The following is a 14,199-nucleotide window of genomic DNA, read 5'->3' on the forward strand; positions in this document are numbered from 1 at the left end:
CAGTGTTAAAGTTTTTTATACTGTCACCCTCAGTGTAACCTGTATCGCTGTTGATGAAGTATGCGTTGCATTCGCTCGTGTGTGCGTTCAGAAGCCGCACATATCTTGTGACTGGGTCTGAACGATGTTAAAATAGATGAAAAGCGGACGTGACGATAGCTCGTAGAGTACATTAAAGGTTGATTTGTTCAAGGCTTTGTTCAGTTTCAAATTTTGGCCCACTCTGTATTTGAGTTTGACACCCCTGTGTTAGATTGTTAGTATGGACATTGACTTTTATATAACAAGCTACATACCAAAGACTATAACAATGGGACCCATAACCTCCCTGCTTGGCACTCAGCAACAAAGGGTTGGAGTTGGGGGTTAAATCACCAAAATGATTCCCGGGCGCGGCGCCACTGCTGCCCACTGCTCCCCAAGGGGATGGGACAAAGGCAGAGGACAAATTTCACCACATCTAGTGTGTGTGTGACAATCATTGGTACTTTAATCTTTAATTTAATGATAGATAATTACTGTAATTTTACATGAATTTGAAAGTAATTTAAAAAAACAGAAAATGCTATGTATAATTAATTTGGAATTTTTCTGTAAAAAAATAGAATTATACATAGTTTGTCATTACTGGCATATTACTTAAAATAACAGGCGGATTGTTTATTTACAGATAATGTCTTCAATTGTACAGTTTTATAAACTCTTTAAAAAAAATAGAAAAATTACAGTAGAAATTTAGAGTAAATCAACCATAAAAATAGGATTATTTTTTTTACAGTGTAGTGCAGGATAAAAGAGCAGTAAGGTGCATATATAAATAAATAGATTACTGTACAGATAAATATATTGCACTTTTGAACATGCATCCACGTTTATGGATGTGTGATATATTGTCTTTATATTCCAGCGAGTTAATCCATTTTTGGGGGGAAGTGAGGGGATTATTTTGATGCGTTCAAGAGACTTACGGCCTGAGGGAAGAACCTGTTACAGAACCTGGATGTTCTGCTACGGAGGCTGCGGCACCTCTTTCTAGAGTCCAGCAGTGAAAACAGTCCTTGGTGGGGGTGGGAGGAGTCTTTGCAGATTTTCTGAGCCCTGGTCAGGCAGCGGCTTTTTGCAATCTCCTTGATAGGAGGAAGAGGAGTCCTGATGATCTTTTCCGCCGTCCTCACCACTCTCTGGAGAGACTTCCAGTCTGAGGCACTGCAGGCTCCAGTCCAGATAGAGATGCAGTTGGTCAGTAGGCTCTCTATAGTGCCTCTGTAGCTGTGCTCTTTTCATGCGACGCAAAAAGTGCATGCGCTGCTGAGCTCTTTTTACAAGAGCTCCGGTGTCATATTGTGAGTTATCTGCACCCCCAGGAACTTGGTGCTGCCTACCATCTCCAAAGCTGTGCCGTTGATGAAGAGTGGAGTGTGGCTGGACTGGTGCTTCCGGAAGTCGACGATGAGCTCCTTGGTCTTGTCGACGCTTTGTTGTTTCTGCACCAGTCAACCAGATGTTTTCACCTCCTCCCTGTAGTCCATGTCGTTGTTGTCACGGATGAGGCCCACTACTTCACAATGTGGTTAGTAGTGGACCTGGCGCAGCAGTCATGGGTCATCAACGTGAACATCAGCGGACTCAGGAATTAGCATCACAGATAGATGGTCTGAGGAGCCGAGGTGGGGGCGGGGTGCAGATCTGAACGCATGCTTAATATTGCTGCACACCATGTCCAGCGTGCTTCCACCCCTGGTTGCAAAATTCACATATTGATGGAAATGGGGGAACACAGTTTTCATGTTAGCTTGATTAAAGTCCCCTGCCACGATGAAAACTCCCTCTGGATGTGTAGATTGCAGTTCATTGATAGAGCACTACAAAGCATTCAAGGCTTATAAATATAAACAGTGACGTGCGGTGAACTAAACACCAGGTGAGGCATAGTGAGATGAAGTGAATTATATTTATATAGCGCTTTTCTCTAGTGTCTCAAAGCGCTTTACATAGTGAAACCCAATATCTAAGTTACATCTAAACCAGTGTGGGTGGCACTGGGAGCAGGTGGGTAAAGTGTCTTGCCCAAGGACACAACAGAAGTGGCTAGTATGGCAGAAGCTGGGATCGAACCTGGAACCCTCAAGTTGCTGGCACGGCCACTCTACCAACCGAGCTATAAGTATCTATGCTATACTGCACGGATACTTTGGGAGTTTTTTTCCTTCTTTTTTTTGCTTAAATTCACATGTGCGGCTCTAATCATTGTTGATTTAGGTTGCACATTAGAGTAACAGGAAAAAGAAGGGAGTCATCACAGTGGTGTGCCGTCAGGGCCAGCAACGCCTTCTCTGCTGGCTTAACATTACCAGAAATCATGATTAAAATTAAAGATAAATTAGTTTTTTTATTTACTTTCCCTAAATATCTAAAAGTATTCATATTCTCTTCATGTCATATTATGCTCCTTCCAGTGTTGTTGTTTTTAGGTTATAGTTTTTTTTATTCAACCAGAATTCAGGTAGTTTATGTTGCCATGCTGTACCAAATCTGCCCAAAGCCTTCAGAATCAACAATGCATGCGTCCGTGCACTCTAAGTGAATGGACACAAACATTTGACAGACAGTTGCGATAGCCAATCAGTTGACGAGTTGTTGTCAGTAAGGCCTTCTAGATGGCCTAAGGCAGATATATATAGTGATGTTATGAGCTAGGTCAGTGTTTTTCAACCACTAGAGTGCGGTGAGATACAGTCTGGTGTGCCGTGGGAGATTATCTAATTTCACCTATTTGGGTTAAAAATATTTTTTGCAAAGCAGTAATTATAGTCTGCAAATGATGTGTTGTTGTTGAGTGGTCGGTGCTGTTTAGAGCTCGGCAGAGTAACCGTGTAATACTCTTCCATATCAGTAGGTGGCAGCCGCTAGCTAATTGTAGATGTCGGAAACAGCGGGAGGCAGCGTGCAGGTAAAAAGGTATCTAATGCTTAAACCAAAAATAAACAAAAAGTGAGTGCTCCTAAGAAAAGGCATTGAAGCTTAGGGAAGGCTATGCAGAACGAGACTAAAACTGAACTGGCTACAAAGTAAACAGAAACAGAATGCTGGACGAGAGCAAAGACTTACTGTGGAGCAAAGACGGCGTCTACAAAGTACATCCGAACATGACATGACAATCAATAATGTCCCCACAACGAAGGATAAAAACAACGGAAATATTCTTGATTGCTAAAACAAAGTAGATGCGGGAAATATTGCTCAAAGGAAGACATGAAACTGCTACAGGAAAATACCAAAAAGGAGAAAAAGCCACCAAAATAGGAGCGCAAGACAAGAACTAAAACACTACACACAGGAAAACAGCAAAAAACTCCAAATAAGTCAGGGTGTGATGTCACAGGTCGTGACGGTACACCTAATTTGAGACAAGAGCTATAGTGATGCATGCTTGGTTGTGGTTTAAAGTCATATCCAACAATTGCGACAACGACTTTTTACTGTCAACTGAGTTTAGTTTTTTAATCATTTCTGCTGGTGGTGTGCCTCCACATTTTTTCAAAGCAAAAAATGTGCCTAGGCTCAAAAAAGGTTGAAAGACACTGAGCTAGGTAACATAAGAACTCCATTACCCAGCATGTCACAGTAGTGAAGCGCATAAGTGCTGCAGTAGACATGCCGGCAGCTTGATGTTTTTGATGAGCACGCTGTGGAGTAAACTTAAGAGCTCAGCCAACACGCCTCGTCTGCATCTTTTATGATTAGACAAGATAACACATATATTTGCAAGGCCATTTTCAAGAAGGATATTTAAAGAGAAACTACATCTTGTGAGACCACCGGCGATGAAATGTGAGTTCAGATATTTTATTTCATTATTTGTTCCCGTTGAATGTGTTTTTTGCAATTTTATTTTTGACAGTACCACATAAGATATATTTTAATTGCTGATGCGGGTTCGTTGCTTTTCAGCTCCACTCATCCAGCCATCTTTTTCTGCGTTTTTTGATTCATAATGGATTATTTTAGGAACTATTTAAGAACCTTTCCAAAAATCTATTTTGGGAACATGTACGTTTCACCGCTAGATGGAGCCAGTGCATCACCATAGCCACAACCAGGTTTGTCAGATTTTCCCCCCTGGTATTTCCATCAAACTATCCATTTTTCTACTGCTTTAAATAATTTAAAAAAAATAAAGATACAGTTCAATAATAAGGTTGCTTGAATCAAATGAAGAATGTCTAAGACGACCTTCACTCTTAAAACGAATGTGTTGGAAATCAACACATGTTTTGTGTAATGATGATTTCAACAAACTAACTTTTTGGCTATAATAAGACAAGTTAATTACTAGTAAACATACTATGCTCACTCCAACATAACACACAGTCGGTATAGCTACGGTATATTTAATTTAGAAGCAGCAACAAGACAAGAAACAGGTACTTACATGCAGTGCCTTCTTTGCCTGCCTGCCTGCCTTGAGTGATGCTTCCACTTGACTCTCCCGCTTTTTTGAGGGCAACACGTCACAAGTTCCGATGCAAATGTTCACTGTTGATCAGTGTGATTTAAAAAAAAAAATCTACACCTGTGAATTAGCATTAACTCATTAGACCAGGGGTACGCAAACTTTTTGACTCGGGGGCCGCATTGGGTTAAAAAAATTTGGCCGGGGGCCAGGCTGCATATATACACTACCGTTCAAAAGTTTGGGGTCACCCAAACAATTTAGTGGAATAGCCTTCATTTCTAAGAACAAGAATAGACTGTCGAGTTTCAGGTGAAAGTTCTCTTTTTCTGGCCATTTTGAGCGTTTAATTGACCCCACAAATGTGATGCTCCAGAAACTCAATCTGCTCAAAGGAAGGTCCGTTTTGTAGCTTCTGTAACGAGCTAAAGTGTTTTCAGATGTGTGAACATGATTGCACAAGGGTTTTCTAATCATCAATTAGCCTTCTGAGCCAATGAGCAAACACATTGTACCATTAGAACACTGGAGTGATAGTTTCTGGAAATGGGCCTCTATACACCTATGTAGATATTGCACCAAAAAGCAGACATTTGCAGCTAGAATAGTCATTTACCACATTAGCAATGTATAGAGTGTATTTCTTTCAAGTTAAGACTAGTTTAAAGTTATCTTCATTGAAAAGTACAGTGCTTTTCCTTAAAAAATAAGGACATTTCAATGTGACCCCGAACTTTTGAACGGTAGTGTGTGTATATATATATATATATATATATATATATATATATATAAGTATATATATACATATATACATTGTCTTTATAATCCGTTTTGTCATTTAACATCAACATGTTCATCAACATTTAACATTGTCGTGTTATCGATGGGAAAATTCATTTTTAGACAATATGATTTGCCTGAGCAGCTAGGAGACACCAAGAGTAACAAGCGGTAGAAAATGGATTAGAAAGGAAAGATTAAAAAAAAATCAAATCAAATAAAATAAAATGAAAAAATAATTTACTTGGGACTTCCTGTGGGCCGGATTTTGGATGCTGGGGGGCTGGATCCGGCCCGCGGGCCGTAGTTTGGGGACCCCTGCATTAGACAAAATAAGACTGCCATTGTTAAAATAAATCAAAAGAGTGTCATTTTTTGAACACTCAACACCCTTCAACACCAACACTAATAATTCAACACTTTTGAATGTGCTATGTAACAATATGGCTAGCTGTACGTCAGCAGTTCATTTGCACATGCAAAATTTTACATCTTGTCAGTAGGTTACAGTCACAAATTCCCAGCAAAACTACCACTATTACACCCTTTGGGATACAACAACGTGCAAGTAGACTGGAATATGCTTACCTTCATTAAGAAATTTGGACTGATACAGTCGCAGATCCACGAAAAGGGGGGACGGGCGGGCAAACGTCGAGTTTGATGTAGCTGACTTTTTTTTTGTTTAGTTTTTTTCAAAACATATGGCATTCCAGCTGATTGGCCAAAGCTCATGACACAATGTTGTGTAGAATGTAGAATGTCTGTGTAACTTTCCCCTCAGGAAAATCCTGTGACTTAACACATTTGTTGAAATCATCATTACACAAAACATGCGTTGACTTCCAACACATTTGTTTTAAGAGTGTGGTCTGAGAAGTAAAAGAGGAGATATGTTCATATGTTGTTAATATTCAGTGTTTTATTGTTCATAGTTAATATTGAAAATCCCACTTTCTTCATTTTAATGCACATTTTGGGTGTCCCATTTTCAGTAAAATACTGTAAAATTATATTCCGTTTTTTTTAAATGACCGTAAGTCTTGAACTATACAAAGTATTTCAATGGTTGAAATCTGCGCTTTTGAGTGTGATAGGAGTTATTACGGTAAACTAGGTCACAGCAGCTCAGACCAGGAACAAAGCAAAGTGGGCGGGGTTTGTTTTCAGGGCAGCCAGCCCGAAAACACATGTGTCAGAAAGAGATGCGAAAGCAGATTTTTACAACAAAGTTCTGCATAAAAGTGATAATACCGTATTTCCTTGAGTTGCCACCGGGTGTATAGTGTGCGCATGCCTCAATTAACCGCAGGGTCAAACTCGTTTCGCAAAATAATTAGCGCATGCCTAGAATTACCGCCGGGTAAGTCACGTACCTACTACGTTTTTAGCGTTATCCGGCAGTTCGCGGTATTGCAAATGTTCATTCAGCGTATTTTTTGCACTGGTATACAGTACAAAACGAGTGACACGTCACACGTCACGAGTGACACGTCACCTTTCAAGGCATCATTTTCAAAATGGAGGAGGCTAATTTCAATAATTTAAAATAGCATAAAGGGAAGAAGAAAAATAAATTTAAATTTATTGCGGCATTAAGTGATGTCATGATTATCCTTACATCACACTGAAATTTATAAGCGCATGCCTGAATTTACCACATGCCTTTGGTAAGCGCCGGAGAGAAAAGAGGTTTTAAATTAATTACAGCCGGTGCGCTAATTCAAGGAAATAGGGTATATCATATTGTAGGTGTTTATTACACTTTGCATTCATATTTTGCTGTTTGTTACATTTTCGTCGCGTTTTGCTTGATTGTAAAAGATGTCTATGGAGGAGTGATATTCATATGTTGTTAAAATTCAGTGTTTTATTGTTCATAGTTAATATCTTATCCCACTTTCTTTATTTTTATGTACATTTTGGGTGTCCCATTCAGTAAAAAACTGTAAAATTCTGTTCCGTTTTTTTTTTGAGGTGGTCTTTTTTTAGAACTCTTTTAGACATTGTGACTTTTGGTATTAGTGTTCCTGGAAAAAAGGGACCCAAACACACATACTGTACAGCACATTTTTACAGCTAAATGTGTATATATCATTTATCATACACATTGGCCCCCGAGACATTTTTTTCTCTCAATGTGGCCCCCGAGTCAAAATATTTGCCCAGCTTTGATGTATATGGACACTAAATAGCACAAAAGATGAATCTTTTAAAATCTATTGAATGCTTATTGAGCATTTTAGGCCACCATAGAGCAAACAAACAAATGTTTTACTGCTACTTTATCTCCATGAGTGCACGCCCTCCCTTACAACAGAGCTTTTTTTTGGCACATACACAGTTGGTGCTAAGGTTCCCTGACATTACACATCTGATCAACATGCTCTTTTCCTTGTCGCACCAAAGGTCATTTTAAAGTTGGATTGATACTTCTGAATTTGGGTAAGTGTCACTGTTTGAAATGAGAAACAACTATAAACGTTTAGATAGAGCAAATGTGAATTTACTGTTTAATGTTGATAGAATGATTACTATTGTATTACAGTATTCAACAAAAGTAATGAAATAAAGCAGAACCTTCAAAAGTGGTACAATTTAGAGTTCAACCAAATGTTCCCTCAAATGTCAAACCGAACAAAACTTAAGGTTCAAACCATCATAACATCAAAACCTCATGCAACTTCAGCTCAGTGAGCATCTACATTACATTTTCATAGAAGATCAATGGCAAAGAGGAAAAGTGTGATGACAACCATAGAACCAGATACTGAATTTATGCAATAAAGGTGAAGGGCCTGACTGGTCAGTACAACATGATCAATACCATTGACTAGTTATCAGTACATTGCTTCCATCAAACATAGAGTATACTATGTTAAACATACTACTTTAGCAGTAAATAACAACAACAAAATGACCAAGCTGTTTATCATGTACTTTTACTGCATTTTAGTTTTGTTTTACAGTGTAGGGTAAGAAAAAGTAAAACATTTTTTCATAATGAAAATTGTGTGACATGACAACTGATTTATTCAGACGATGTCCTAGGTCAGGGGTCTGCAACCCAAAATGATGAAAGAGCCATATTGGACCAAAAATACAAAAATCGAATCTGGTTGGAGCCGCAAAAAATGAAAAGCTGTATATAAGTCTTATACTGAAGGCAACACATCACGTAAGTGTCTATTTTAGCTATAATAGCCTACTATCTAAATGACTACGTGTCGCAGGCTGAAGCAAATCTTGGTTGACAGAAATGTTGAAATGTAATATTTATTCGACACATTTTTACAACATTAGAAACCATTAGTACATCAGAGGCTTCTCAGAAGGTGAGATTACTCCTGGAATTTACTGGCTTTTAATGGCCTAGGGTATAGATGTGTGTGTCCAAGTTAAAGGCCTACAGAAATGAAATTTTCTTATTCAAACGGGGATAGCAGATCCATTCTATGTGTCATACTTGATCATTTCGCGATATTGCCATATTTTTGCTGAAAGGATTTAGTAGAGAACATCGACGATAAAGTTTGCAACTTTTGGTCGCTGATAAAAAAAAGCCTTGCCTGTACCGGAAGTAGCGTGAAGTCGCAGGTTGAAAGGCTCCTCACATTTCCCCATTGTTTACACCAGCAGCGAGAGCGATTCGGACAGAGAAAGCGACGATTACTCCATTAATTTGAGCGAGGATGAAAGATTCGTGGATGAGGTACGTGAGAGTGAAGGACTAGAGTGCAGTGCAGGACGTATCTTTTTTCGCTCTGACCGTAACTTAGGTACAAGCTGGCTCATTGGATTCCACACTTTCTCCTTTTTCTATTGTGGATCACGGATTTGTATTTTAAACCACCTCGGATACTATATCCTCTTGAAAATGAAAGTTGAGAACGCGAAATGGACATTCACAGTAACTTTTATCTCCACGACAATACATCGGCGAAGCACTTTAGCTACGGAGCTAACGTGATAGCATCTTGCTTAAATGCAGATATAAACAAAAGAAATAAGCCCCTGACTAGAAGGATAGACAGAAGATCAACAATACTACCAAACACTGGACATGTAACTACACGGTTAATGCTGTCCAACCTGGCTAAGCCTAGCAATGCTGTTGCTCACGACGCCATTGAAGCTAACTTAGCTACGGGACCTCGACAGAGCTATGCTAAAAACATTAGCTATCCACCTACACCAGCCCTCATCTGCTCATCAACACCCGTGCTCACCTGCGTTCCAGCGATCTACGGCGCGACGAAGGACTTCACCCGATCATCGATGCGGTCGGCGGCTAGCTTCGGATAGCGCGTCTCCTATCCAACTCAAAGTCCTCCTGGTTGTGTTGCTGCAGCCAGCCGCTAATACACCGATCCCACCTACAGCTTTCTTCTTTGCAGTCTCCATTGTTCATTAAACAAATGGCAAAAGATTCACCAACACGGATGTCCAGAATACTGTGGAATTTTGCGATGGAAACAGAGCTGTTTGTATTGAGATACAATGTGTCCGAATACTTCCGCTTCAACCATCGACGTCACGCGCAAACATCATCTTACCTAGACGTTTTCAACCGGAAGTTTCCCGGGAAATTTAAAATGTCACTTTATAAGTTAACCTGGCCGTATTGGCATGTGTTGCAATGTTAAGATTTCATCATTGATATATAAACTATCAGACTGCGTGGTCGCTAGTAGTGGCTTTCAGTAGGCCTTTAAAGGAATAGATTAATTACAATCTTTGGCAAGCTAGGTAATGTTTGCTGTGGTCTGGAACAACGTGGCACACAAACAACTATCTGAAATGCAGCCAATATTACATACAGATAATGTGTCATGAGACATGCAAAACTAAATTATATACAAAGAGGATAGAAGTAAAGGATATTAAATGAGCTCAAATATACCTACAAACGAGGCATAATGATGCAATATGTACATACAGCTCGCTTAAATAGCATGTTAGCATCGATTAGCTTGCAGTCATGCACTGACCAAATATGCCTGATTATAACTCCTACAAGTCAATGACATCAACAAAGCTCACCTTTGTGCATTCACAGTATAAAAAGTTTGATGGACAAAAGGAGACAAACAAGGAGTGGCATAAAACACGTCTTTCTGTGGCAGCGTCGGAGAAAGTTGTACATGTAAACAAACTGATGCGTCACAGTCCACGCAACTATGGTGAGTTCAAGGACCGCCAAAATTAGTAGTACAACACGGCGCTTGCAAAATACTCTCATCAGTGAAGCATGTTTGATAAAAACAGTGGGATTTTTAACAATTAGGAATGTTTGTGTCATATTTGTCCTCTGACAAAAAACATATTAAAACAAAATATATGTTTTTTCCCTCACCTTTTTTCATTTTCATAAATTTTTGAAAAAGCTCCAGGGAGCCATTAGGGCGGCGCTAAAGAGACGCACGCGGCTCTAGAGCCGCGGGTTGCTGACCCCCGTCCTAGGTCAACAAACACTGTAAGTCAACCAGTGTCAAGAAACGTTTTGTGTTTGACTTTGGAGGTGTGACTGCGTCTAATATACAGTGTAGTTCCTTTAATTCAAACTTCTTTTTCAATGTTGTGACACATTCCATTGGTCATTGTTGTAGAACTTGCCTATGTTTAATAGGAGCAGAGCAGCTAAAAGACAAAAAAGTCCTCAAGGTGTTAAGAGTGTATAACACATATTTGGATTCATATTTTTTTTGACTATTTTTTCTCAGATCTCTCAGTCAATTTCAGTCCTAAACAAAAATATCAAACATGCCATTTTTATTATAACCCTTTGATTGCTTATTTGATGTAATTATGTATTTTTTAAAAAGTCATCCATACAGTAAATGTTAAAGGGTTGTGTTACTTGGGTAAATATCAGGATTTGCAATGCTTATTTAGGACTGACGTTGATTAAGACACATATGCAAAGAAAGTAGAAAAAAATATGAATCCAACATGTTTTTATACATTAAGTCTTCTCTATTGGGCTAAAATAATTTCCCTGTGTATCGTTGATATATGGTGTATGATCTATTATGCAAAACCATATTTTCTTACCTGCTGGAACCTGTTTTTGTTTATTTGGGATCGGCGTAAGTCCCAAAAATGGCATGGCGGAGATATTTATAAAAGATTGTTTTATTTATATACAGTACAGGCCAAAAGTTTGGACACACCTTCTCATTTCAATGCATTTTCTTTATTTTCACGATTTGTAGATTGTCACTGAAGGCATCAAAACTACGACACCTGTGAAGTGAAAACCATTACAGGTGACTACCTCTTGAAGCTCATCGAGAGAATGCCAAGAGTGTGCAAAGCAGCAATCAGAGCAAAGGGTGGCTATTTTGAAGAAACTAGAATATAAAACATGTTTTCAGTTATTTCACCTTTTTTTGTTAAGTACATAACTCCACATGTGTTCATTCACAGTTTTGATGTGACAATCTAAAATGTAAATAGTCATGAAAATAAAGAAAACCCATTGAATGAGAAGGTGTGTCCAAACTTTCTGTATAAATAAACGATATTTATAAAACATTGTTTATTTATATATAAATAAACAATCATTTTTGTAAACATTGTTTATTCATATGTATTTTTACATAATTGTTTACTTATTTTTATATAAACATTGTGACATATTTTACCTTATAGTTACATCTCTATATACCGTAGAGGTTTATGTGTATGTTATATGTTTATTGTTATGTAGACCACCTGGAAGTGTTTGACTTGTAGAAAAACAAATCTGAATATAAACATGAGAAAAATAAACATTCCATTCGGCGTAACACAATCAAAGTTATGGCCAAATATAGAGAAAAATGACCTCAAAAACGAAAACACTAGATATGTGCAAACTGGACAAACACTACTCTGATGCTTACCGGTACTTGTTTTTTTTGTGTGTATTTTCAAGGTCTCCTGGTGGTGTCACGATGACCAAATCTGATTTGATCACCTTTACTCTGCTGTTTACTCAAGTCTTACATGTATTTGGGGGCAACATCCTTGTGTTCCCATTGGACGGGAGCCATTGGGTAAACATGAAGGGAATCATAGAGGAACTTCATGACAAAGGCCACCAGATTACTGTTCTTCGCCCATCTGACAGCTGGTACATTGCAGAAAAGTCTCCCTTCTACACATCTGTCAACCGTCCTGGTCAAGAGAAGTTTAGGGATTATTTTGAACTCTTTGTGTCTCAAAACCTGGAATTGCAGATTCAGCAGAATCCTACAACTTTTCTGTCTTCCTTTTGGAACCATATTCAGAACGAGCTGACAGCTTTAAATCAGTTTTCTGTTTTCCATAAGAAGCATGCTGACACAATTGTTCAGATGTTTGAAAATGAAACCTTGATGCAGTACTTTCATGGCGCCAAATACGACGTGGTGTTGACCGACCCAGGCATTGGTGGAGGGATGATGCTTGCCCGTCGTCTCCAGGTTCCACTTATTTACAACGTCAGGTGGCATATTCAAGGTGAACCTCATTCCCTTATCGCCCCATCCCCTCTGTCGTACACTCCTTTTATTTCAACACTGTGTACAGATAAGATGACCTTTCCCCAGAGAGTCAAAAATGTTTGGGCCTCCACAATAGGTAGTTTCATAATGTCTTGCATAACAGAGCCTCACTACAAACCAATAGTCATGCGATACTTTGGTCCTGACACGGACTACTCAACGTTTTTTCTGGATGCTGATATATGGCTATTGAGAAAGAATTTTGTCTTTGAATTTCCACGACCCACAATGCCAAATTTAATCTACATCGGGGGATTTCAGTGTAAGCCACCAAAACAGCTCCCTGCAGACCTGGAGGAGTTTGTTCAGAGCTCTGGAGATCGAGGGATTGTGATAATGACTTTAGGAACACTAGTTGGCAGGCTTCCCCGAGTTATGGTTGAGGAAATAGCTGCGGCCTTTGCCCAGCTGCCTCAGAAGGTTATATGGAGGTATTTAGGACAAAAGCCTGCCAACCTGGGAAACAACACTTTACTGGTTAACTGGCTACCACAGAACGACCTCTTGGGACATCCTAAAACAAGAGTCTTTGTCACTCATGGAGGCGCCAATGGGGTGCAAGAAGCAATTTACCACGGAGTTCCGATTGTTGGACTTCCGTTATTCTTTGACCAACCTGATAATCTCAACAGACTTCGCGTTAAAGGAGGAGCGGTGAATGTGGATTTTACCACGCTCGACAGGCACATCTTTGGAGATGCATTGATGACAGTTCTTCACAATTCGTCTTACAGAGAAAACATGCAGAGACTCTCCAAACTGCAGAGAGATCATCCAATCCAACCGATGGACAATGCCGTCTTTTGGATAGAATACGTTATAAGAAATCAAGGAGCTGCACATCTGAAGTCAAAATCCATCAAAATGTCCCCGCTTGTCTACTACTCACTTGACGTCATTGCAGCCTTGGGAATGGTGGTTTTGCTTCTCATATTAACTAGTTTTTTTCTTTTGAAATTCTTGTGGCGAGTGTTGTTTGGTGGACAAAAAACTAAACAAGAATAAAATGTATTAACTACTTCTATGGCTCTTGCTTCAGTATGGCAGGTTGTGAAGTTCTATGCTTGTATTGCTTCGCTCAGTTGGCTACACACACACACCTCTGTCATATTTTCCGCTGATTTTACTGAAAGCTCCAGTACATCCAAAACAGCGCAGCGAGGATCCTGATGAGAGTGCGCAAGTGTGATCATATCACACCTATCCTCAAATCACTCCACTGGCTCCCTATTGCATCCCGGACCGAATTCAAGATTAACCTGCTAACACATCAATACATCTACGGCACAACCCCTCCTACCTCAAGGACCTAGTTTCCCCTCAACCTCCTACCCGCAACCTCCGCTCCTCAAACACCAACCTCCTCAAACCCATCAGGACAAACCTACAAACAATGGGCCGCCGGGCTTTCTGCTCGACTGCACCCGAACTCTGGAA

At 39.4% G+C, this 14,199-nt stretch overlaps 1 protein-coding gene across 2 annotated transcripts; it reads left to right on the forward strand.

Moving 5' to 3' along the window:
- The first annotated feature begins 7,557 nt into the window (after positions 1–7,557).
- Positions 7,558–13,782, forward strand: LOC133641485 (UDP-glucuronosyltransferase 2C1-like). Of its 2 annotated transcripts, XM_062035242.1 has the most exons (3): positions 7,572–7,678; positions 11,449–11,502; positions 12,153–13,782. In XM_062035242.1, the coding sequence occupies exon 3, from the start codon at positions 12,172–12,174 to the stop codon at positions 13,765–13,767; it is 1,596 nt and encodes a 531-aa protein (XP_061891226.1). In that variant the 5' UTR covers positions 7,572–7,678; positions 11,449–11,502; positions 12,153–12,171; the 3' UTR covers positions 13,768–13,782. The 2 variants fall into 2 exon arrangements, with proteins under 2 accessions (XP_061891227.1, XP_061891226.1); XM_062035243.1 differs by lacking the exon at positions 11,449–11,502 and having other exon boundaries at positions 7,558–7,678.
- The last annotated feature ends 417 nt before the right edge of the window (positions 13,783–14,199 follow it).

Source organism: Entelurus aequoreus, linkage group LG24 (genome assembly GCF_033978785.1).
Source record: "Entelurus aequoreus isolate RoL-2023_Sb linkage group LG24, RoL_Eaeq_v1.1, whole genome shotgun sequence".
Classification (NCBI taxonomy): Eukaryota; Metazoa; Chordata; class Actinopteri; order Syngnathiformes; family Syngnathidae; genus Entelurus; species Entelurus aequoreus.